Genomic DNA, 26,521 nt, shown 5'->3' on the forward strand with positions numbered 1-26,521 from the left:
TTTTCTGTAAGAGTCTGACAGACTAATTTTTACTACCAGTTACATTTAGAGAATGTTAATGCACAGTTGTATGGCCACGTGAAAGGATGTGGTGTCATGTCTGATTAGCATCTCTCTTGAAATCTCATTAGTAACATAAATTGGATGAAATTTGAATAGCGATTTTCTCTAGCATTGTAATTGAATGTGACAGTGAAACTCATGGGATTTTGCTTGTTGCCTACAATTTTACCATGTTGCTGAGCAAAGAATGTTTATACAAGATAGAAAATAAAATCTTAAATTTAATAATTGTCTTTGCCTTTTGAGATTTGGCTGCTGAGAAATGCCTATGCCCCAACACAGGGTTGGTAGTGACTTTTCTGTTCATGTTAAATGAATGAGAAAATTAAATGTTATGACCAAACTTGGGAAAAGTCTGGATCTAGATTATTTTAGTTAGTGCACACTTCCTATTTATTTTAAAGAGGAAAGGATTAAGTTATTTTCTCTCAATCTGTACTAAGCATGCTGTCACCACTCAACAAGTATTGTTACCCTTTATTTCTTGGTCTTCATTAAACATCATCATTTACTTTTTGTAGATCATTTTGATTTATAGCACTTCCGAGTTTCTAAACAGATATACTACTAAGATGTTCTCAATTATTAGTATTATTGACAAGACTGCTTACTGAAATGTGGAGGGAGGAGGAGGAGGAGGAAAAGGAGAAAACATTGTTCCTTCCAGTGATTATAATTCATGTCTTTATAGCAGACTGTAATATTTGGCTTTTAATTGCAATTTTACTATAAGGATGCAATTTAATTTGTGAAGCTTTAACAAATTTTGTTTCTTCCTCTTTATAGCAATGATCCCTTCTTATGTTAAATACTTGTTTTGTTTTTTTTATACGGGAGTATAACTTCAGTAGTCTGGTATTTTGATTGTCCCAATTAGTTTGTCTGTACCGTCAGATTGGGAATTTTAACCTTGGTGATTTGAATTTCTGGAGTCAGCAAAGTCTGCCAAGAGACTTCTTTGATAGAGATCATAAAATTCAAGAGATATCTAAGGATCAGCTGTGAACTGCTAACCACATGTGCTAGTTACTTGGTTATTTTGGTTTCTAGAGGCTGTGCTGTGGGTTTTAATCTTCTGCAAGGAAGAGGACTGTAACTGGCAATACAAATTGAACAACTAAGAAGTGCACAAACATTTTGTTTATAAAATGATTTAAAAATGCAGAATTAATATCCTGTTCTCTAGATAACTACAGGCAGTCCCCGGGTTACATGGATCCGACTTACATCTGATCTCTACTTACATACGGGATGAGGCAACCCCGCACTAGCTGCTTCCCCCAGCAGACCAGGGAGACGCGAAGCTAGCGCCCCCCCTCAGCAGACCAGGGAGACGCGGAGCGGATTTTCTCAGCAGACACCTCAGCTTGAGAATAAAGGACTGAGGGAAGTGAGGTGTGGGGGAATAAAACTGAGCTCTGGAGAAATGTTTGGCTAGAGTTTCCCCTACAATATGTACCAGTTCCGACTTACATACAAATTCAACTTAAGAACAAACCTACAGTCCCTATCTTGTACGTAACCCGGGGACTGCCTGTATCCCATTAAAACTTAAGACGAGCTTTGAAAGGAAATGATCTCCTGGCTGGGAAGATTGTATTTCTTGTTCTGATCACTGAGTTCTTCCCCTCTTTTCCTATTAAAGTGTTATTTAAACTGATAGGGCATGTAATCACACTGAAAAGTAGAGTAGATCAAATTTTTTGTGTGTGCATGCATGTGTGCAAATCTCCGAAGACCTGAGCACTAGTAGTATAACTAAAATAGGTTAGTTTCAGAAGTGAGAAAAGTACTTGGTTACTTTTAAAAACTATTTTAGAGGATGGCATAAATGTAATTTGTCAATTCTGTGATATACCAGACATTTTAAATGGCTTAATTTTGATAAAAATATGGAAGAGGTAGAAAAAGTTCTCAAGCTCACAATAGCTTGGTATAATCAAGAAGAGTTTTGCAGCACACGCATCCAAGAGTCCCACTATTTTCAGATGTCCCAGGACATGCAACAGAACAAACTGCATTCAGGGAAGCAACTGGAAATCAAAAGTTAGAAACTGCAACTGTCAGATGCTTGTAAGGGAAAGCTCATTATTTTTATCAAGAGTACAAAGAATACTGGAGCAATGAGTCCAAGTGCAGTACACACGAGGGATGTAAGCGTATACTCATTTAAACAATTAACCAATGAGCCTGGGCACACACCTTCCATGCTTCTGTATCAGAGATGGAGAGAAGGCGGGATCTGGTGTATGTAGGAAGCCGGCTCCTGTGGAGCCATTTTGTGTCCCCCTCTCCTCCCCACACACTGCTACCTCTCAGAGGCAGCTGTGTGTGGGCGGGAGGGAGGGAGGCAGAAGCCAGTGCATGTGGAGAGACAGCTATTAAGCTGATTCCCCATGTGTACCAGCTCCCGGAGCTACCTTACCTCCGCTGCTGCCCCTGATACAGAGGCAGCAAGAGGGACAGGCTGGAGCTAGTACGCACTGGGAACTGGCTCCTGTGGAGCCATTTGGCCCCACTCCACGCTGATACCGCCCTCGGAAGCAGGAGCACAGTGGGGGGCAGGTGAACACTGATTCCCATGGAACTGCCTGCCCCCTGTGCTGTTGCCTCTAATACAGAGACAGCAGTGTGAGGAGGGAGGAGAGGGTAGGTGGAAGCCCGGGTTCATGGGGAGCCAGCTTAAAAGCCAGTTCCCCATGAGTGCCGGCTCCCCATGAGCACTGACTCCTGCCTGGTCCCCCCGTGTTTAAACGTGTAAGTTTCAGTGGTTACACCATTTACAAAATTAAACATATTTTATCATCCCTAATGTACACCTGCAGTACAGGTTGAACCTTTCTAGTCTGGCAACCTTTGAATCTGACCACTGTTGAACCAGAGAATTTGCCAAACCATGGGAGGTCAATATTGTCTAGGAACATTACCAACACTTCCCCAGAGCTCTTAAAAACAATTTAAGGGTAAATTAGAACTAAATAACAGCATTGAACACTGAGTGCCAGGACCGGTGTCTGTAAACAAAGTTTATGGGGCCCCAGGAAACTTGGCTATACCCATTATAAGTGGGCATCTGGCTAACTAAAATCATGCCAGACCACGGATGTTGCCGGACGAAAGGGTGCTGGGGTTAAAGAGGTTCAACCTGTATCAACTAATGATGAAATTACATGATTGCTAGGATTTAACTTGCTCATGTCTGGCATTGGTAGGGAGATCATAGGTGAAGGAATTCTTTTTAAAAAAATTCATACTAAAATGCTGAAAGACTTTTGGTAAAAATTATTTTGGCCATTAAAACTGTATTGGTCATTATATGCTCCCAGCATGTTGTAATGACTCTTAAAAAAATGTTTACTGTAGTCCGCTTGAAAATATATTTATTTGTTATAACACAGAATACAAAATGTTCAGTGATCACTTTATATTTTGTTACAAATATTTGCACTGTAAAAATTGAGAGAATATTTTTCAATTCACTTCCTACAAGTTCTTCTTCGAGTGATGTCCCTGTGGGTGTTCCACTACAAGTGTCGGGCTCGTCCCGGTGCCGCAAACCGGAAAGTTTTTGCCAGCAGTAGCCCCCTCCGGAGGACCGCGCATGTGCAGAGCGTCCTGCGGCGTTTGCGCCTTTTCTGCGTCACGCGGTCCGACTCGCCAGTTCCTCCTAACCGTCCACAGCCGCAGACGGACTTGGAACACGCTCCTCTCCTGAGGAGAAATCGTATCGTTTAATCGTTCTTTCCCAGTTAGCCCCTTCCTACATAGTGTTAGTCAGTTATTATCTTAGTTAGTGAGTTAGTAGTTAATAGTTATAAAAAAAAAATTCTCCTGCCGTTACAACCTCTGAGGGCCGCTCCGACCAGCTCCTCAAGTTCTTTCTTCCCCCGGAGACCGCCGCACTAAACATGCCCGGCTCTCCCGGCTTTAAGAAATGCGCTTCGTGCGGTGAAGCCATGCCGGTCTCCGATGGCCACTCCCGCTGTATTCGCTGCCTGGGAGAGGGCCACATCCCCTAGAAATGCGGTCACTGTGCCAAGCTGACCGCGCGGACGAGGTGGGACAGAGAAATGCGCCTGAAGATGCTACTCTTCAATAAGGCGCTTCAGCCCCCGTCAGTAGAAGAACGGGAAGCTCCAGCCCCGCATAAGTCCAGGGACGGAAAAAGCTCTGCTCCATCCAGGAGCCTAAGTGCATGAGAGACATGAGGCTCATCGGGCTACCCTCCCACACCAGGGGGTGGACAAGTTACCCAAAGCCCGTAGTACGTCGGTGCCGAGCCCCGCACTCTCAGTGCTCTCGGTCCCGCCAGGTCGCCCGGAATCGGCACCATCATCTGCGGCACCGAGTCTCCGAGTGGCACCGCAGCCAGATACGGTGCTGTCTTCGGCACCGAGACACTCGCACTGTTGCCTCATGAAGACTCTGAGACTATCCCGGCACCGAGAGTCGACCCGGCACCAAAGCCTAAGCAAGCACCGAAGCCTAAGCAGGCACTTAAGACTAAGCCGCAACCAGTGCAGACACTGGAGACGGCACCGAGAAAGCACTCGGCACCTAGGTCAACCCGCCCCCATTCAAGACCTGGGGATGTGGCTACGCCGCACATAGAGGGCACGCCTGTACCTGCCCGCACCGACCACCTATTGTGTGCGGCTGAACTGGCACCATCCGTCGTTTCGGCGCCGGCCCCTACGGGCCCACAACCCCACGGCTTGGGGGACGATACGGCACCACCATCCCCATCCTCCGCACTTCGGTAACCACGCCTCCCAGAGGAAGTTTCTGACTTTGCCTCGGTCGTCTCCATTCCGGGTAGTCCAATCCCCAGGGCTCCCCCATCCACGGGGGTACCGACTAAGGCGCAAAGGAAGACTCACCATCCCCGTACGCCTTCCGCCAGTCCCAACAGGGTGGCGTTTTCCCCTGAGCCATCGCTCTCACCTTGCCAAAGACGGCGGGACCACCATTACGGTTATTCTCCTACACACCGTTACTACAGATCCCCGAGGCGATCTATTACACCGCCGCGTTACCACCGTACATACGACTTGAGATCTCCATATCACCATTCACACCGCTCACGATCCCCGCAATCTCCTCCTCGCTCCCGATACTATCGCCACAGGAGCGTCGCTTCTTACTTTCCACAATATTCACACCATGACTCTCGTTATCGTATGTACACCTCGCCTCATCGTGATCGTTCACGTTCAGTCACAAGACGCTCACCCTCGTCTCCAGAGCGGCAGCAATTATTCTCACCACGACCAATGACTCAGGACTCTATCCCGCCGGCTCAACGCCCACCAACGCCTACTGGTGATGCGTCAACAGCCTCTGCCCCACATGACGATATCACTCAGTCACCTGTAGCAGAGCAACAGTCCACGGCTTCTCCAACAGATGTCTCTTCCTCTTCCCCGGACGACGCGGTGTTCAGTGACGAACCCTCTCTCGTGAATGATTACAAACAATTCCATGAGCTTTTTAAACGGGTAGCATATTCACAAAACCTACATACCTCCGAGGTGCCACAGAAGCAGCGTGCCCTCCTCAGAAACTTACAACAATCCAACAAATCGAGACTAGCTCTCCCTTTCGATGCCGCTAACCTTGAAGTAGCTAATGACATCTGGCAAACCCTGGCATCCGTGCCCCCTACCAATAAACGCACAGACATACTTTATTGATGCCAAAGACGCAGAATTTATTTTTACTCACCCCGCCCCTAATTCCATCGTCGTCGACGCAGCCCAGCAAAAGGCAAAGTCCGCTCAATCGAGAAACTCTGCTGCAGACAAGGAAGCTAAGCGTCTGGACTTGCTCGGCAGGAAGGTATATTCGTCAGCAACAGCCACACTGAGGATGGCCAACTACTCCGCCCAACTTGCTAACCACGACTTCGATAATTACTCGAAGTTGGTGCCTTTGATACATCTGCCAGACTCCAAAAGGGATGTACTGAAATCCATTGTGCAGGAGGGTTATACAGCAGCCCGTAATGCACTCCAGATATCTCTGGATATTGCCGACTCGGCTTCCCGCACTACGGCGACATCGGTTGTCATGCGACGTGCCTCTTGGTTCCACCTTGCTTCTGTGCCAAAAGATCTACAGCCCAAGGTGGAGGACCTTCCATTTGATCGAGCCTCCCTGTTTGCCCAGAACGCGGATCAAGTGTTCCATTCCGGAAAAGACTCCCGAACCACGTTAAGAACCCTCGGGATGTACACTCCGCCTTTCAGGCGCAGGAGAGCATGGCTGTATAACAGACAAAGGCCTTCTTTTTATTATTATTATTCCACCCAACGCTTCAGGCCCTACGACCAACATAAACAAAGGCAGCGCCCCCAACTTCGCCGCCAGCAGCCTAATAAGCATCAGAATCAACAACAACCTCGGCAGCAAGTTTGACGAGCTTGTCGAGGGTCTGTGTACCATCCCCCTATTGGAGTCTCCATCACGAGTAACCAAGCTTTTCCACCACCGCCTGAACCCTTATTGCCGCCGTTGGTTCGCCATCACCACGGACCGTTGGGTCAGGGAGATCGTAACCTCTGGACTCACCATTCCCTTCTCCACTCTACCTCCCACCAACCCCCCATCCCTTTCCCTTTTCAGGGACCCCCTCACGAATTTCTGTTATGTCAGGAGGTCATGCACCTACTTACCATAGGTGCGGTAGAAGTAGTTCCTTCCGAGTTCCGAGGCAGAGGCTTCTATTCCCGGTACTTCCTCACTGAGAAGAAGTCTGGCGGATGGAGACCGATCCTGGAAGTTCGCAGCCTCAACCGCCACCTGCGAAGACAGAAATTCAAAATGGTTACCTTGGGCTCCATCATCCAAGCACTACACAAAGGGGATTGGTTCACGTCCCTCAATTTATAGGACGCATACTTCCATATTGCCGTCCATCCAGCTCACAGGAGATTTCTACACTTTACCGTGGGCAACGATTATTACCAATACGCGGTGCTCCCCTTTGGCCTATCTGCAGCCCTAAGAGTGTTTTCGAAGACCCTGGCAGTCGTAGCTGCGTACCTTTGTCGAGCCGGCATCACCATCTTTCCCTATCTCGACGACTGCCTCCTCACGGCCCCCTCGATGCAAGAGGTCGAGACCGCAGTTACCGCTACAAGAGGTATCTTCGAGACTCTTGGACTAATCATCAATCTACCAAAATCTTCTCTGGTCCCGGCCCAGACCATCGTTTTCATTGGAGCCAGTCTAGATTCTACAACTGCTATGGCGTACAGTTACTTGTATAAGAAGCTGTAGACCAGAGCTACTCAGCTTTAGAAACCTTGGGGTCCACAATGATACTACAATGATACTCCCAGCAAATGCCGAGGGCTGCAACTTAAGTGTGGTTGCATACACGTGCAAATGTATATGCAAATAGTTTCTTTCACACTGACAGGCATGAATACAAAGCACTTCCCACAATGCTCCAGTGCTCCCTGGGAACTAGAAATGCTGATACCACCTCCCTGGGGGCTAGAAATGTTGACACCCTCTACCCATCTGTTCCAGCTAAGGATGTTAGGGTATGTCTACACTACAAAGTTGATTCAAACTAACAGCCGTTAGTTCGAATTAACTTTCATAGGCGCTATACAGGCAAACCGCTAGTTCGAACTTAATTTGAACTAGCGGAGCGCTTAATTCGAACTAGGTAAACCTCATTCTATGAGGACCAACGCCTAGTTCGAATTAAGTAGTTCGAATTAAGGGCTGTGTAGCCACTTAATTCGAACTAGTGGGAGGCTAGCCCTCCCCAGCTTGCCCTAGTGGCCACTCTGGGCACCACCAGGGAAACTCGTCTGCCCCCCTCCCGGCCCCGGAGCCCTTAAAGGGGCACAGTCTGACTACGGTGCCCGTGCCAGGTGCAAGCCTGCCAGCACCCAGCCAGCAGACCCTGCACCTGGCACGGCACGAGCCAGCCACCTGCTGCCACCCAGCCCTCCGCCTCTTCCAGGGACCAGGCTGGGGGCTCCCAGGAGCCTGCCTGGATCCTCAAGAGGCGGGCGCCTGCCTGGTCTAGTGCGGACATCGTGGACCTCATCGAGGTTTGGGGGGAAGCCTCCAACGTCCACGAGCTCTGCACTAGGCACAGGAAAGTGGCCGTCTAGGGCACGATAGCTGCCAGCCTGGCCACCCAGGAGCAGGTTTGCATGAAAATCAAGGTGGTCGAGTGAGACCCCGACCCTGAGCCCTGAGCTTAGAACATAAGAATGGCCGTACTGGGTCAGACCAAAGGTCTATCTATCCCAGTAGCCTGTCTGCCGACAGCGGCCAACACTAGGTACCCTGGGGGGGCTGGACCGAAGATAATGACCAAGCCATTTGTCTCGTGCTATCCATCTCCAGCCTTCCACAAACAGAGGCCAGGAACACCATTTCTACCCCTTGGCTAATACCACTCCGTGGTAGGAAAGATACCTGTGTAGGAAAGATAGAAAATATGGCAAAAGACCAGCTTGGCTTAACAAGGAGATCTTGCATGATCTCAAAATAAAAAAGGAGTCATCTAAAAAATGGCAACTAGGACAAATAACAAAGGATGTATATAGGCAAGCAACACGGGAATGCAGGGGCAAGATGAGAAAGGCAAAGGCACAAAATGAGATCAAACTAGCTACAGGCATAAAGGGAGACAAGAAGACCTTTTATAAATACATTAAAAGCAAGAGGAAGACCAAAGACAGGGTAGGCTCACTGCTCAGTGAGGAGGGAGAAGCAGTAACAGGAAACTTGGAAATGGCGGAGATGCTCAATGACTTCTTTGTTTCGGTCTTCACCGAGAAGTCTGGAGGTGTGCCTAATGTAGTGAATACAAGCAGAGAGAGGGTAAGTTTAGAAGATAGGATACACAAAGAACAAGTTAAAAATCACTTAGGAAAGTTAGATGTCAGCAAGTCACCAGGTCCTGATGAAATGCATCCCGGGATACTCAAGGAGCTGATAGAGGAGGTATCTGAGCCTTTAGCTATGATCTTTGAAAAATCATGGCAGACGGGAGATTCCAGAAGACTGGAAAAGGGCAAATATTGTGCCCATCTATAAAAAGGGGAATAAGAACAACCCAGGAAACTACAGACCGGTCAGTTTAACGTCTGTCCCAGGGAAGATAATGGAGCAGGTAATTAAGGAAATGATATGCAAACACTTGGAAGGTAATAAAGTGATAGGGAATAGCCAGCATGGGTTTGTGAAGAACAAGTCATGCCAAACTAATCTGATAGCTTTCTTTGATAGGATAAGGTGGATGTCATATACCTAGACTTTAGTAAGGCATTTGATACAGTCTCGCATGATATTCTTATTGATAAACTAGGCAAATATAACTTAGATAGGGCCACGATAAGGTGAGTGCATAATTGGCTGGATAACCGTAGTCAGAGAGTTGTTGTTAACGGTGCTAAATCCTGCTGGAAAGGGATAACAAGTGGAGTTCCGCAAGGGTCTGTTTTGGGACCCGTACTATTCAATATCTTCATCAATGACGTAGATATTGGGATAGAGAGTACGCTTATTAAGTTTGCAGATGATACCAAACTGGGTGGGGTTGTGACTTCTTTGGAGGATAGGGACATAATTCAAAATGACCTTAGCAAGTTAGAGAAATGGTCAGAGGTAAACAGGATGAAGTTTAATAAAGAGAAATGCAAAGTGTTCCACTTAGGAAGGAACAATCAGTTCCATACATACAAGATGGAAAGCGACTGTCTAGGAAGGAGAATGGCAGAAAGGGATCTAGGGGTCATAGTGGACCACAAGTTGAATATGAGTCAACAGTGTGATGCTGTTGCAAAAAAAGCAAATATGATTCTAGGTTGTATCAAGAGGTGTGTTGTAAGCAAAACTCGTGAAGTCATTCTGCCGCTCTACTCTGCACTAGTTAGGCCTCAGCTGGAGTACTGTGTCCAGTTCTGGGCGCCACATTTCAAGAAAGATGTGGAGAAATTGGAAAGGGTACAGAGAAGAGCGACAAGAATGATTAAAGGTCTAGAGAACATGACCTATGAAGCCAGGCTTCATGAACTGGGCTTGTTTAATTTGGAAAAAAGAAGATTAAGGGGGGACATGATAGCGGTTTTCAAATATCTTAAAGGGTGTCACAAGGAGGAAGGAGAAAATGTGTTCCTCTTGGTTTCTGAGGACAGGACAAGGAGTAATGGGCTTAAAGTGCAGCAAGGGAGGTTTAGATTGGACATTAGGAAAAAATTCCTAACTGTTAGGGTGGTCAAATATTGGAATAAATTGCCAAGGGAGGTGGTGGAATCTCCCTCTCTGGAGATATTTAAGAACAGGTTAGATAGACATCTGTCAGGGATGGTGTAGACGGAGCTTGGTCCTGCCTTGAGGGCAGGGGGCTGGACTCGATGACCTCTCGAGGTCCCTTCCAGTCCTATGATTCTATGATTCTATGACTCAACCTCCATGAATTTATCTAACTTCTCTTTAAACTCTGCTATAGTTCTAGCCTTCACAGCCTCCTGCAGCAAGGAGTTCCACAGGTTGACTATTTGCTTTGTGAAGAAGAACTTTCTGTTATTAGTTTTAAGCCTGCTACCCATTAATTTCATTTGGTGTCCTCTAGTCCTTCTATTATGGGAACTAATGAAGAACTTTTCTTTATGCACCCTCTCCACACCACTCATGCTTTTATAGACCTCTATCATATCCCCCCTCATTCTCCTCTTTTCTAAGCATAAAAGTCCCAGTCTCTTTAGCCTCTCTTCATATGGGACCTGTTCCAAACCCCCGATCATTTTAGTTGCCCTTTTCTGGGGTGAGGAGATCACATCTGTACACAGTATTGAAGATATGGTGTACCATAGTTTGATACTTCCCCTTCTCCTCCTTCCCCTGGCTTCCCCTTTCCAGCTCCCTCCTCCCAGGTTTCCTCTTCCCCTCTCCTACCTCCTTTTCCCAGTCTCCCCGAGTTTTGTTCAATAAAGAGAGTTTCTATTTTTGAACACACATGTCCTTTATTTTGTACATCAGGAAAGGTGGCTAGGGAGGGATAAGTGGAAGGAGGTGAGGGAGGAATGGGGTACGAGCACCCGATGGGGAGGACTGGGGTGGCTCTGCGGGCTTCTCGGGGTGGAAGCTCTTCTGCAGCCCCCCGATTGACCTCCCCCCCCCCCGGATGGCAGCCTGCGGCAAGTGCAGCTGGGCTGATGGCCGAGTGCTGTGATGTGCCGAGTGTGGGCATTCAGGGCACTCCAAGCCAGGTCTGCTTTGCTGTCCCTCATCGAGTTAGACAAGCGAGCGGGGAAGCCCTGAGAACTGTCTGTCCGGGTGGGGGTCGGGTCCCTTTAAGCACAGCCCTCGGCTAGCCTGAGACAGCAGCTCCACACTCTAAGTCCTAATCTGATGCCCTGCCGGCACTGCTTCCAGCCAGCCTTAACTTCGGTTCAGGGTCCACTCAATGTGGACATGTTAGTTCAAATTAGCTTAGTTCGAATTAACTAATTCGAATTAAGTTACTTTGAATTAGTGCTGTAGTGTAGATATACCCGTAAGGACTTGTCAACTGGCCAATAAGCAAATGCTTATCAGATAGTTGACTAGTTGTTCCCCCCCCCTTGCTGTCCCCATCTGGTCCCAGCTCTGTGTGGCACTGCCACTTTGAAATGACGAGCGGAGCCTGGGATCAGCTGACTCCAGACTTCGCGACATTTCCACGGAACCTGGGACTTTCCAGTTGGCCCTGGGCTCCAGCACGGCATTTCACAGCTGACCCTGGGTTTCTCGGAAATGTCATGCAGAGCCTGGGATCAGCTGGCGAGTCCCCCACTGACTCTGGTTCTGTGTGGCATTTCAAAGCGGCAGTGCCACATGGAGCCGGGATCAGCAGGGGACTCTGAGTCCCTGCTGACCCCGGGCTCCATGTGGGCGCTTCTGCTTTGAAATGCACAAGAGCCCCCACTGGTGCTCTTGTACATTTCAAAGGAGGAGTAGTAGATATAATTTCCATTGACTACTCAACTAGTAAATTAATCGTTATTTAACATCCTTCGTTCCATCCAGACCATCTGCTTGCGTCTTTCAGTGCTCACCCTGCCTCGGAGACGCCTCACCATTGTGGAGTGTGTTCCCAGTAGAGGCCATGTTCAAAGGATCCCAATTACAGGCCAAATGTTGAGCCTCGTGTAAACCCAAACCGCACCGGGGGCTGCAAACAAGTGGTCCGTGGGCCGCATGTGGCCTGCGGACCATGTGTTAAGTAGCCCTGCTGTAGACACAATTATCATCATTACAGAGTGAACTGTGCTTTAGATCCATTAGTCCATTGCAAGTGTGCTCCTTTAGGGATTAGGCCTTACTATGTTCAGTCCTCTCCAGATGGAACTAAACTGTTTCACTTTTTCAGGACTAGCTCTATGGGTGGCGATCCACCTGTTTTCCAACAGTGTTAACACTATAGAATGAACAGAGTTTATCAACTGTCATGCATCTGATATTAACTTTTTGTGTGATATGATTCTGACTGAATGCATAAAATTAAAAGAAGCTCCAAGGGGTAAACCAACAGGAAACAAAATAATGGCAAAACATGACACCTGTGAGAGCAGCTGATTTAAAGCAAATAAAAAAATGACTTTTTCAAGCAAAATATTATTCGGTCACTCATCCAAAGGTACAAAACACATAGAACAAAAGAGTAAAACCAGTAAAGGGCTATGCACATATTTTCCTTTGCTAGCCTTATTAATTGTTTACAAGCTTGGGTATATTTCATCCATCTTCTGGCAAGGGGGAGACAGACTGCCGTGCCAGAATGTGCGTGTGTATTTACATTTCTTCTTTTTCCCACCACCTGTGCCTTTTAGCTCTTACTTGATACTCTCTGAGTAGTCCCCAGCAACTCATTCAACCCCACCCATTTCTAGGGTTGGGTTCTTCTAAATGGCTTAATATCCTCCTTTGATCCTAGGTTTAGCTTTGGGAAGAGAAAACCTTTGTAGCCTTGGCAGAGCTAGCTACCCTCTTCCCAGTTATAACTCAGCTATTGTTTTAACTCCTTTGAAACTATTCATTGTATATGCCATGTCTGTGACATCATTTTGTGTCTCCCTTTCAGATTCCTTTGATTTAACTCTGTGTTCAGTCAGATAATATCACACAAGATAATATCATACATCTAAACCGAGGTGCAACTGATATTTATAAAAAAGATATTTCCCAGTATTAAGCAAACTCAAAATAAAAATGTTCAGCCATTCTTGTTCTTCCTCATTTATAACTAAACTTACTCTCCTAAAGCAGTAAATGAGTGTAGTTTTGTTTAATTTCTAATCTTGCTGCATATGTAACATGTTTGATTTTGATTAACATGTAAACCCATGCTCAACTTAATTGAAGTCATTTGGGCCAGTGTTTCTCAACCAGTGATATGAGTACCCTTAGGGGCACTTGAGAGAAGTCTGGGGGATACGTCAACACAACTGAAAATTGGAGAAAACTGAAATTTGTTTTAAGTTTTACAGCCCTTTATTGTTTTTGTATTTTTTACGCTAAAAAATTTTATCACCCACCCAGCTACGATTAAGTTTTTTAAAGAAATGTGTTGCAATGGTAGAAAAAAATGTGTCTGAAAACTATAGGTACTGGGATACTTATAATTTTTTTAAAAAGGGGGTACTTTATTAAAAAAAAAAAAAGTTGAAAAACACTGATTTGGGCTATGCCCTGCTACAGCAAGTAGCTATCTTACATTTCAAATTTTTTATAATATAATTACATTATTAGTGTTAGGAAACCAATAACATGAACAGTTGATTTTACTTCTGCACAAATAATTTAATATGAAAAGTTCAAAAATATGATAGACATTCACTCTTTGTATTTGTTTCTTTTTATTGCTTTCCTGTGATATCTGATGTTTTGATGATCTTCTTTATGGCCATTCTCCAACATCCAGAAAACCACCAAAGGTAAGTGTTAGTCTTATTTTGTAAAGATATTGATTTTTAAAATGTTGAAAATTACAGAAATTCCAACTATGTTTTATTAGCATGTAATGTCAATGTTGTCAGTAAGGGAAAATCTAGGTTTTTGGGGTTTTTTTTAAACCTTCTCTTTTTTTTTAAAAAAAAAATCTCTGTTCAAATTAGAGATTTTTTCAAATCAAACTTACATTACATGTTAATTGGATTAAAATGTGCAGATTAAGGAGCACTGCTTCTTAAAACTATTCAACCAGGAGATGCAGTTATTTTAGCAAGTTTTGTAAAAATTCTTTTGTAGGTGGAAATAAATATTGCAGGCACAATACATTATTATAGGATGGACTCCCTGGTCCAGTACCCTGAGGACCTAACTGGTCCTGGATGAGGGGTTTTGCCAGACTTATTTCTGACCGGTTTTCGCCCTCAGATCCCCAGCCATGGCTTCGCTGCCAGTCTCCCAGCTAGTTTCCCCCTGCTCCTGGCCCTTCATTGCAGGGCTCCCATTCCCACCGTGGCAGCAAGAACTGCCCTGCTGCCAGACTCGTGAAGCAGCTCCCCTGCTGGATTCCAGATCTGCCACCGGGCAGCAGCCCCTCTTAGACTTTAGCCTTGTTCGGCAGCCCCGTTGCCTCCCAGCCTCAGTGGACAGTTCTGTCGGGTGGCAGTGGTGCTGCCAGGCTCTTCGCTGCGCTGCCAGGCAGTTCCTCTCCCAGGTTCCTGGCCCCGCTGCAAGGCAGCCCCGCGGTTGGGCTCCTGGCCCCATGGTGAAACCGTGCTGCCTTCTAGTCCTCCCGCTCAGCTGAGCCACTGGTTGTATGTGGGGATGCAGAGCTCCTGGTTGTGCTGCTGGCCCCACTTCAAGGCAACCCCACTGCTTCCTGGTTTTTCTGGGCAGTTTCACTGCCAGGCGGCAGCCCCACTCCTGGGCTCCAGCCTGCCGGGTAGCCCCACTGCCTCCCAGCCCCCTCGCACCCACGCTTGTAGTGTCGCCACAGGGCGGCATCCTTGCTGCTCGGCTCCCGGTTTTGCTGCCACAGGGCTGCCTTGCAACTGGGCTCCAGCCCTGCAGCAGGGTTCCCAGCCACCAGCCATCCATAAGCAAATGCTTATTGGATAGTCGACACACTAGTCGACTAGGTGCTTCCCTCTCTTTTCCCCCTTCTCCCCCTTCCACTGCCTCTATCAGAAAGAGGTAGCAAGGAGGGGGAAGAAGATGGAGTGCTTCAGAGTGGCAGTGCTGTGTGGAGCTCAGGGCCAGACCCGAGGCTCCATGCGGCGCTGACACTTTGAAATGCTGCGTGTAGCCAGGGTCAATTGGGAGCCCCTAGCTGGCTCCGGGCTGCTTGCTGCATTTCAAAGAGGCAGTGCCACATGGATCCCGTGGTCAGCTGAGGACTCAATGCTGACCCTGGGCTCCATGCGGCACTGCCGCTTGGAAACATCGCAGGGAGTATGGAGTCAGCAGGGGACTGCTTGAGTCCCCTGCTGGCGCCATGCTCCCCGCAGTTGGCCCGGGCTGTTGCTATACTTCAAAGGCAGAGGCACCCTTATTAACTAATCGAATAGTCGATGCAAATTGCATGGACTATTTGATTAGCCAGTTAATTGAAATGTTACATCTCTCAGTCCTGGAATATCCCTGGTCCTTCTGGACCAGGGATGTTGTTAGACTAGAGAGTCCTGTTCAGAGAAGTTCAACCTGTATACATAATACTGTTGAGGTTCTGGCACTGCTAGCTTTAGGAGGCCTGAGGTGATTACTCCTAGAGATTGTTCCAAAACTGAGGGCATAGCATCGATCCTGTGGATCCATGATACTATATCATTCAAAGGAAGATAAACATATATACATTTTCCTATTCTTCACGCTCAACTCCTCAGATCCACTGTAATGAGATTTTCATATAAGTATACCTTCGAAGTGGAAAGCAGGATCACTCTTAATTACACTATGAAAATTGTGAAGACTGCCTGTCTTAATTAAAATTACAAATCTTGTCTCCACGCACATGATCAGTTTCAAATAGAACACTTATCTGACTGGAGATAGAAGCCTTCAGGAGGTCTACATAGGTGATCAGAAATGTAATGAAATTCTCTGCAGGGTTTCACTTGGGGCAGTGGTGAAAGAAGGGAGTTCTAAGGTCACATTCTATGATCTTGCAGGGTTGAAATAAGGTTGATGCTCTAAGGAAGCACTTAATGTTGAGATTTGTGCAAAAGCTTCCTTTTATTGAACATGCTGAGAACATTCTACTACTGCATTGTCTTGGAGTTAGGCTCCAAAGAGGGGTTTATCTCCTTCTTAAGGGGAATTTTCTTTTTTTTTGCTTTTTTGTTCTTGTTAGGAAGGAGTGATAAATAAGATATTAATCCCTCAAATGATTTTTCCAGGGACTGATACTGACCACCCACCAGTGTCACTTCCACGCTACTAAGGCAATTGCCAGCAATCAAACAGACTGTAATTTACTTACTCAGTATCTAAGTTGGCAGTTGGTTTCAGTCTCTGGAAAATTTATGGAGGGGATCCTTAAGGAATCTATTTTGAAGCACTTGGAGGAGAGGAAAGTGATCAGGAACAGTCAACATAGATCTATCCAGGGCAAGTCATACCTGACCAACCTGATTGCCTTCTGTGACAAGGTAACTGGTTCTGTGGACACGGGCAAGGTAGTGGACATGATCAGGGCTCGACAAATTGCTATATCTAAACGCCCGTGGCAAATAGATTTCAGCCGGTCGCCCCGTTCACCGGCACTGTGCGAATGCACAGTGCTAGTCTGGCACATACGCGGTGTGGGTCTGATGAGTAGATCTCACCACAGTTCGTCGAGCTCTGGACATGATACATCTTGACTTTAGCTAAGTTTTTGATACGGTCTCCCACAGTACTCTTGCCAGCAAGTGAAGGAAGTATGGATTGGATAAATGGACTTCAAGGTGGATAGAAAGCTGGCTAGATTGTCCGGCTCAATGAGTAGTGATCAAAAGCTCAGTGACTGGTTGATAGTCAATATCCAGTGTGGTGCCCCTAGGGACGGTTTTGTTCAGCATCTTTATTAATGACCTGGATGAGAGGATGGATTGCATCCTCAGCATGTTTGCAGATGACCCTAAGCTAGGGGGAGAGGTAGATATGTTGGAGTGTAGGAATAGGGTCCAGAATGACCTAGACAAATTGGAGGATTGAGCCAAAAGAAATCTGATGAGGTTCAACAAGGACAAGTGCAGAATCCTGCACTTAGGCCAGAAGAATCCCAATCACTGCTACAGGCTGGGAACTGACTGGCTAAGCAGCAGTTTGGCAGAAAAGGACCTGGGAATTATAGTGGATGAGAAGCTGGATATGAGTCAGTGCGCCCCTGTAGCCAAGAAGGTTAATGGAAGATTAGGGTGCATTAGGAGGAGCATTTCCAGCAGATCTAGAGAAGTGATTGTTCCCCTTTATTCGGCACTGGTGAGGCCACATCTGGAGTATTGTGTCGAATTCTGGGACTCCCATTACAGAAAGGATGCAGATGCACTGGAGAAAGTCCAGTGGAAGGCAACAAAAATGATTAGGGTCTGGAGCACATGACCTACGAGGAGAGGCTGAAGAATTTGGGCTGCTTTAGTCTTCAGAAGAGAAGAGTAAGGGGGAATTTGAAAGCAGTTTTAACTACCTGAAGGGAAGTTCCAAAGAGGATTGAAAGAGGCTGTTCTCAGTAGTGACAGATGGCAGAATGAGGAGCAATAGCCTCAAGTTGCAGTGGAGGAGATCTAGTTTGAATATTAGGAAAAACTATTTTACTAGGAGGGTGGTGAAGCAGTGGAATCTCCATCTCTAGAGGTTTTAAAATCCTGGTTTGACACAGCCCTGGCTGAAATGATTTAGTTAGACCTCCTGAGGTCTCTTCCAACCCTATGCGTCTATGAAATGCAATCAACTGTAAAGTGACTAATTCTTTAAAATGTCAGCCAGTGAAAATTGACAAGGGATCTACCGAACTACTGAAGCCCGAAGTGGCAAATATTTTACATGTTATGGTATTAAAGCAACTCGTGGACAGTTTTTTTTCTTTGAAAGATCAGAATACACAGTTTTCAAATGAATGACTACGTACAGGTCAACTTGTAAATAAAAATTCTCACTTGTGGAAAAAAATGTATACAGTTTAGCAGTCATCGTAATTTTGTTTCTTAAAGTGAGCTGGTGCTCCTATTTTAAACTATCAAACACTTATTAGCCAGAAAAAAATATGCAAGATAAGTGGGTCATTGATTTCCAAGAGCAATTCTCTTTTGATAATACAAACCTCGCCATGTGGTAGATGTTACATAGGCACATATTGTCTGATTCTACCAGGAGTTGGGCTTTATCATGCATAACAGTTTCTTCCTGGTAGGATTTCTGTTTTTTCCTTTGGCTGTTGGAAGGGGAGAAGGAATTATTTTCTTCCACTTTGTTCCCAGCACATGAATGTTGGGCATGGGACTCCAGTTTCCTGGTTGCCTGTCTAATGAGAGAAGTGTTGTCCTTATTGCTGCTACCTCTTCTCCAGCCTCATTTTATAGGTCATCCTCCCCATGAATAATTGCAGCTCTTCTTTTGCTATTAATAGTTTTTTCCATGCAATGATATAGTGAGACTAATGTAGTTATCCGTTTCTCTGATGCTGAAAGGATTCTGAACAGCAGCAGTGAAACAGACCAGATTTAAGATTCACTTAGATGCTTAACAAAGCAGAGGCACAAGAGCTTCAGTATATGCAGGGATACAATATTTTGCATTTTTGTGTGTGTATTGAAATATTTTTGTCAAGACTGTTCCCCACTCTGGCATGACGAATGCAGAAGTGGGAGCCCTGCAAGAACACTCCAAAACCTACAGGCTCTGGTACAAAAACTCCCCCCCCTCCCCCCACAAATATAACTATCAAGTTCAGAGCTTACATCAGCATTGAATAAACTCCTATCATGTGGTGGTGGATGTATGTATTATCTTACATAAGAACATAAGAATGGCCGTACTGGGTCAGACCAACGGTCCATCTAGCCCAATAGCCTGTCTGCCGACAATGGCCAACACCAGGTGTCCCAGACGGGGTGGACCGAAAACAATGATCAAGCAATTTGTCTTGTGCCATCCATCTCCAGCCTCTGACAAACAGAGACCAAGGACACCATTCCTACCCCCTGGCTAATAGCCTTTTATGGACCTAACCTCCATGAATTTATCTAGCTTCTCTTTAAACTCTGTTATAGTTCTAGCCTTCACAGCCTTCTCTGGCAAGGAGTTCCACAGGTTGACTGTGCTGTGTGAAAAAGAACTTTCGCTTATTAGTTTTAAACCTGCTACCCATTAATTTCATTTGGTGTCCTCTAGTCCTTATATTATGGGAACTAATGAATAACTTTTCTTTATTCACCCTCTCCACACCACTCATGATTTTATATATCTCTATCATATCCCCCCTCAGTCTCCTCTTTTCCAAACCGAAAAGTCCCAGTCGCTTTAGCCTCTCCTCCTATGGGACCTGTTCCAAACCCTTGATCATTTTAGTTGCTCTTTTCTGAACCCTTTCCAAGGCCAAAATCTTTTTTGAGGTGAGAAGACCACATCTGTACACAGTACTCATGATGTGGGCGTACCATAGTTTTTATACTGGGGCAGTAAGAGATTCTGTGTCTTATTTTCTATCCCTTTCTTAATAATTCCTAACATTCTATTTGCATTTTTGACCGCCACAGCACACTGTGTGGACGTTTTCAGAGAACTATCCACGATAACTCCAAGATCTCTTTCCTGATTTGTTGTAGCCAAATTAGCCCCCATCATACTATATGTATAGTCGGGGTTATTTTTTTCCAATGTGCATTACTTTACACTTTCCACATTAAACTTCATTTGCTATTTTGTTGCCCAGTCACTAGGTCTGGTGAGAATTTTTTGAAGTTCTTCACAGTCTGCTTCTGTCTTAACTATCTTGAACAGTTTAGTATCATCCGCAAACTTTACTACCTCACTGCTTGCGCCTTTCTCTAGATCATTTATGAATAAGTTGTATAGGATTGGTCCTAGGACTGGCCCTTGGGGGACACCACTAGTTACCCCTCTCCATTCTGAAAATTTACCATTTATTCCTACCCTTTGTTTCCTGTCTTTTAACCAGTTCTCAATCTATGAAAGGACCTTCCCTCTTATCCCATGACAATATAATTTACACAAGAGCCTTTGGTGAGGGACTTTGTCAAAGGCTTTCTGAAAATCTAAGTATACTATATCTACTGGATCCCCCTTGTCCACATGTTTGTGAACCCCTTCAAAGAACTCTAATAGATTAGTAAGACATGATTTCCCTTTACAGAAACCATGTTGACTTTTGCCCAACAAATTATGTTCTTCTACGTGCCTGACAATTTTATTCTTAACTATTGTTTCGACTAATTTGCCTGATACCGATGTTAGACTTACCGGTCTGTAATTGTCGGGATCATCTCTAGATCCCTTTTTAAGTGACCTATTCAGTGTTAGGGTTGTAAGCGACTAATCAACTATTGGATTGTTGACTAGTCGCTTCCCCCCTTTTCTGCCTCTATCAGAAAGAGGGGCCAATGCTGAATAGAGTTGTTAAATTTCAATTAATTAACTAATCAAATAGTCTATGGGATTACCATATATATGTACATTTCAAAATGGAAGCATCTCCTGGAGCCAGTAGGGAGTCTGAGTCTCCTGCTGGCCCCAGGCTCCATGAGGTCCATGGGGCCAATGCTGAATAGAGATGTTAAATTTCAATTAATTAACTAATCTAATAGTCAATGGGATTACCATAGACTATTTGATTAGACGATAAGGACTAGCACGGTGTTCCACTTTTGAAATGTACGAGAACTCCAGAAGGGACTCTTGTGCATTTCAAAGAGTGAAATGCTGTGTGGAGCCTCAGGCCAGTGGGGGGCTCTCTGCTGTCCCCAGGCTCCACGTGGCGTTTCACTCTTTGAAGTGCACAAGAGCCCCTGCTAGGGCTCTTGTACATTTCAAAAGTAGAACACCGTGCTAGTCCTTATCGTCTAATCAGATAGTCTATGGTAATCCCATTGACTATTTGATTAGTTAATTAATTGAAATTTAACATCTCTGTTCAGCATTGGCCCCATTGAATTGAGTGCTGTACTGTCAAAGATCAATAGACTAGAATGTTTCTTTGTTTCAAAGTCACATATAACTGAACATGAGGGGTGAATGCCCAGATCCCTTACGTAGCTTTAATAATATATTTCTAAATGTCTGAATTTTAGTAGATTTCATATAATATAGTTATTTGTTTCTAGTCTGTGTCTACCATAGTGGGCTCTAACTAGAATATTGAAAAGGGTGTGTGTTATTTTTATATTCTACCTAAAAAAATCCCTTAAAAAGAATATTAGGGTTGTTAAGACAATTAGGCAAAAGTTAGAGGATGTTGGAATCAAGGTCACCTGTGAACATTGTTCCTTGTAAACTGTGTGCACGTGCAGCCACTCAGGAGAGATTCAAATTAGGAATGTGAATGGTTAATTGGTGGGCCTGGGGAGTATCTCCAAGCCTCAGTGGCCGCATTTAGCCCTTGGGTCTTAGGTTCCCCACTCCTGAGTTATATGCAACTTAAAACAGTCTTATAATAGGAAGTATGGGGCAACCTAAATAATGGTGCTACCAGCTCTCTCTCTAATCATATCCTGTACTACAACCTCCCATGTTATGAACAGATTTCATAGAAGAATTCTGGGAAAACTGTTCAGTATAGGAAGAACAATGTAGATTTCACATTTTTGCATTGTTTTACTTATGTATTATGGCAACGTCAAAAATTTTCTTTTAAAACATTTGACTATCAGTAATGTATGCAATCAGATTTCAAGACTATTGAACTCCTAATGGAGCTTGTTCCAAATCTGTGATAGGTTCCGTGGAAATAGCGTGGTACATCTGTCGTCCAAACTAGGGTTGCCGGGTGTCCGGTTTTGAACCAGACAGTCCAGTATTTGAGTTTTCTGTTTGGGAAACAATTTGAGAAAATATAAATGAGAAAATATGAATGTCTGGTATTTTCTAAATAAGATGTAATGTCGATTGTGATGTAATATCAAGCGTGTCTGGTATTTTTGTTGAAACCATCTGGCAACCCTAGTTCAAACAGGTATGTGTTGTAGTGTTTCAGGGATGGATGCTCTTGTGTTTTGGAAGTTCTTCATTTGCCTTTTCTATTCTTTTGCAGGTGTTTGCCTTTGATTACTGCTTTTGGTCAATGGATGAATCAAACACCACAAAGTATGCAGGTAAGTCACTGATTTCTCACCATATTTGGCAGTGCATAAATGCTTTGAAAAAAGATAATTTTCTGGTTTTTTGGGCTGATCTCCTGACCTTTTTCTCACTAAAACTGACCTCTAGCCTTTCAGTGGGCTAGGGCCACCAGAGAGGAGTGTTCTCTGCTCACAAAGAATACAAAATATATGAGGCCCACTCTAATGTTAGGAAAAGAAGCTTTTTAAACCTATAAGCTTTAATGTTTTTATTCCTATTTTCACTCCCATATAGTCTCATTTGAAAAATGTTTTTTTTTTTTTCAATTAAGGTGATATTTCAATTCTCTAGCAGAAATTACTTCTGGGTCCTAACGTTAGTCATGAGACCATTTGTTTTCAGTGCCCCACATAGAATTTGAGGCAGAGCCCCCTCTCTCCTGCAGAGAGAAAAACCTCTCTTCATCAAAACATTTAACCATCGTCACTCAAAACCTAGTGAGCAGATGACAAGCCAAATTTCCAACTTGTACCCTTCTCTACTGTCTTGATATTCTGTGTCAGACTGCCAGGCCAGTCACCACTGCCTCTTCTCATACAATTCCTTATTTATTACCATAGACTTAATACCTAGAAAAGAATCCATTTTGACTGAATAGGTATTATTTATATTTTTAAGATACAGTGGCTTTAGGGAATGGATTAATGACATGGACTAGCTTTAGCAGTGTCTTACAGAATGTGCCTCTTAATATTGCTGACCATAGTTCTAAATCCAAGAGGTTATGATCAATTCAGTGGTTTCTGTTGTGTTACTTAAATGTTATTTAGATGAGGCCTTTCTACGTAGCAAATTTCTCTCAGTGAAGTTAAGTGTGAGTATTTTCATTGACTTCAGTAGGACCAAGGAGACAGCCTGGAATCAAATGAGCAACTAAATTTAAACCAATATGTTGTCTTAGCCCAACCCCACATCAACTGAATTTAATGCGAGTTGCCTAAAACCTATCCCTCTGATGCTTACTGGGCCTCTGAGTTACACTCAAGTTCTATTGACGTTTTTAGTTTGAGAATTGTAGTTATACATAACCTTAGTTTGTTTGATCAGTCTGTAGAATGATGACACATCTTTTGATCCCTCTCTTCAGCAAAATATCCATCCAGCCAGTCAACCCAAGGGCCTTTTTCAAGATTTTCTTGAAAAAGATGCTTTTACTATCCCTTATCAGCTAACATGATTTTGTACATTGCTGGAGTTATCTTGTGATTGTCTTAACTTGATTAATCAATTGGTGTGCACAGAACAAAATGATATTTGAGGGGAGGATAAAGATTTTATTTTATCTGCTCTAACAAAGTGACTGGGCTTTTGGCTGGCTAAGTAATCTTGTATCAAGTGGCTCTCTTCCATGTCCTACAATAACATATCTTGTTTTAGTGCCAAGCAGCTGAGTACAGAAGTGATAAGAACTCTTAATTCCTTTCTTTTCAGTAGATTCCACATTTTTTCCTTTTTTGTATTGTCACTATTTAGTTGCTTTTGATGTATTCACAGTTTTGCCTAAAATAATCATCTTATTTGTTGTTTTGATTGCTGATTTATTGTTTGTTTTGTGGTAGTACCTAGGACTCCAGTCATGGGGCATGGTCTTCATTTTGCTAGGCACTATACAAAAGTGCATCTTGTCCAACACCAAAAATTGAACCAGGATTCAGAAAGCTAAAGACATGAATCGCTACAGCTTGAGCTAAAGAGCCAGGCTCTCTGGAAGCTGCAACAGACTCTCATCCTGTGTGGAATGGCTATAAGAATGAGGGACACAAAGTCCACTAAGCAGAGAGTTATGAAAATTCATAATGCTGTCCCTGCCTCCAAAGAGCTTAAAATCACTACCTGCACAGTTGAAAGGTGAATCTAAAGCTTAGAAATCTCTAAATCCATAACATTAGAAAGTTTAAGTGAAGGTTGGACCCTCAGGTTAAGTAGAATTTTTAAAATTATATTTAATTTTAAGTAAAATAAATGTACTCTCACAGAGGTTTTAAGAAAATAGTCTACTCTTGCCCTTATTCAAGTCCATAGGAGTTTTATAGTCTCCATCCATCTGTTCATCTTATATGCTTATCCTTCTGTTGTGGGATCACATCAGCGCAATTTTAATGTATCTTAACACTAGGGATATTAGCATGTAATTGAATAGCTGTGTAACATCATCAAATTTAGCTGTTTCACGACTATTCAATAGTTCCCAGAGGTGGGGCCAGCAGCCAATGTGCTCCCGGCCCCACTCCCTGGGAGCCTTCTTACACTCGGTGCTGCTGCTGCCTCTCTATCATAGGTAGCAGCATGGGGTGGCAAGTGGGAGCCTGTCTGCAAGGGGAGACAGTTTAAAAACTAGCTCCCTGAGCAGACCAGCTCCCACCTGCCACCCTGTGCTGCTGCCTTTGACACACAGGGCCAAAGGGCCACAAAGGGCCAAAGCTCCCTGCGGATAGAGGCTACTTCGTGGCCTCAGTTTAATCATTATATGAGACTGCTGGAGGAGATAGTGAAAAGACTTGGGTTTCAGTATATTTCACTGATTTTATACCATTTGAATTTTACTACTTTCAATCCCTCTCCATCTACTATTTCCTGCTCACCAAACATATGCATCCTTTTACCTTCATTTCCTTCATACTCTCTTCTCTTTGTCCTTTCCTCAGGATCAAGCTATATCTTCCCTCTAGGGATGTTAAATTTAGATTAATTGGCATTTCAAAGAGGCAGATGCCAGGCTCCACACGACGCTGCCGTGTTGAACCACCCCTTCCTCTCTCCCACTCTTGCTACCTCTTTCTGATAGAGGCAGCAAGGAGGGTGGGGGGAAAGCAACTAGTTGAGTTTCTACTCAACTACCCTGTAAGTAGTTGCTTATCGGCTAGTCAACTAATCGTTCACATCCCTACTTCCCTCTCCTCCTTACACCTTCACTCCCACTTTTTGCCTCTTTAAATGTACTCCCACGCTGTTATCTTCTGTGATCTCCATTAGGGATTTGAGCGACTAATCAACTCTCTGATGAGCAAATGCATATTGGGTAGTCAAGTAGGAACCTGAGTAGTCACTTCCCTCCCCCTTGCTGCCTCTATCAGAGAGGGGGAGCATGAGCTGGTGCTGGGAAGAGCTGGCTTAAAAGTCAGTTTCCTTCCCCCTGCAGCACCATCTCTGTGGTGGGCAGGAGTGTCAGGGGGCTGCAGGGAAACGGCATGAGTGGGGATTGAAACAGTCCCACTGCTGATTCTCTCCCTTTGGAATGTACAAAAGCTGCCTGTGGCTCTTGTACATTTCAAAAGAAGAGGCACAGAGGGGAACACATGCAGCGGGGACTGCTTTGCTCCCTGCTGGGGCGGGTTCCTGCTGCCTCGCCCCATTCAAAATGTACAAGAGCTATGGGCAGAGAGAGAGGCGTAGTGCGATAGCGAGTGCCCCCCTTACTGACTTGATTAACTGATTAATTGAAATTTAACATCCCTAATCTCCACCTCCAGTTAGTTGTTATAATCTGCTATTTATAAACTACATAAAAAAGGAATATTTATATAACAATTAATATGCCTGTTTGCTCAACCTGTGAAACCACAACTTGATTGTTGTTGACCTTCCCTTTTGGGGATGTGGGTTTATCTGAATATGGTCACATTTTAAATGTAAATTGTAAACTTTATGGCATTGGGTTTGTTTCTTTGTTCTATAAAACACTTAGAACATTTTGAATGGCACCCAAGAGTAAATAAGAGACCTGGTTGAAAAATGGGACTTTTTCAGCCAAATAACTGTGTTTAAATTTTGAACTTTTTAAAAATATTATTCTGACTCACATAATGCACTATCTTTACTTCTCATTTACCTTGCTGAAATTGGTTCAGGGCAAAGAAGTTGATGCTTAATCTGGAGAAGAGACATGTAGTGCTAGAGAGTTAAGGGGAAAAGATCTTAAACATCGGCAGAAGGATTTGATGCGGCTCCTATTAACGTCAGTGGGGCCAAGAGCAGATCCATGGGTGGAGACACATTCCCTGCCCTGAAAAGTTTGCACTTTATAGACAGATACCATACAAGTCATGGCATAGCATTTTGGCAAAGGGAGTGCTTTGAGAGACTCACAGCAGTGAGAACAAAGTAAAGTGAATTTACAAGTGTGTGAACTATTTTAGAAATTTGGAAAGAAAAGTGTTTTGAG

At 44.4% G+C, this 26,521-nt stretch overlaps 1 protein-coding gene across 7 annotated transcripts in view; it reads left to right on the plus strand.

Annotated features, from left to right (window-relative positions):
- KIF13A (kinesin family member 13A) overlaps positions 1–26,521 on the plus strand; it is a 190,482-nt gene that overhangs the window by 46,950 nt on the left and 117,011 nt on the right. For 6 of the 7 annotated variants that reach the window (XM_075921170.1, XM_075921173.1, XM_075921174.1 and 3 more), the window contains exons 3-4: positions 14,000–14,012; positions 22,271–22,331. In XM_075921170.1, coding sequence (XP_075777285.1) covers positions 14,000–14,012; positions 22,271–22,331 — 74 coding nt within the window. The remainder of the gene's footprint in view (positions 1–13,999; positions 14,013–22,270; positions 22,332–26,521) is intronic. The other variant, XM_075921175.1, reaches the window with a different exon arrangement.

This window comes from Pelodiscus sinensis, chromosome 2 (genome assembly GCF_049634645.1).
Source record: "Pelodiscus sinensis isolate JC-2024 chromosome 2, ASM4963464v1, whole genome shotgun sequence".
NCBI lineage: Eukaryota > Metazoa > Chordata > Testudines > Trionychidae > Pelodiscus > Pelodiscus sinensis.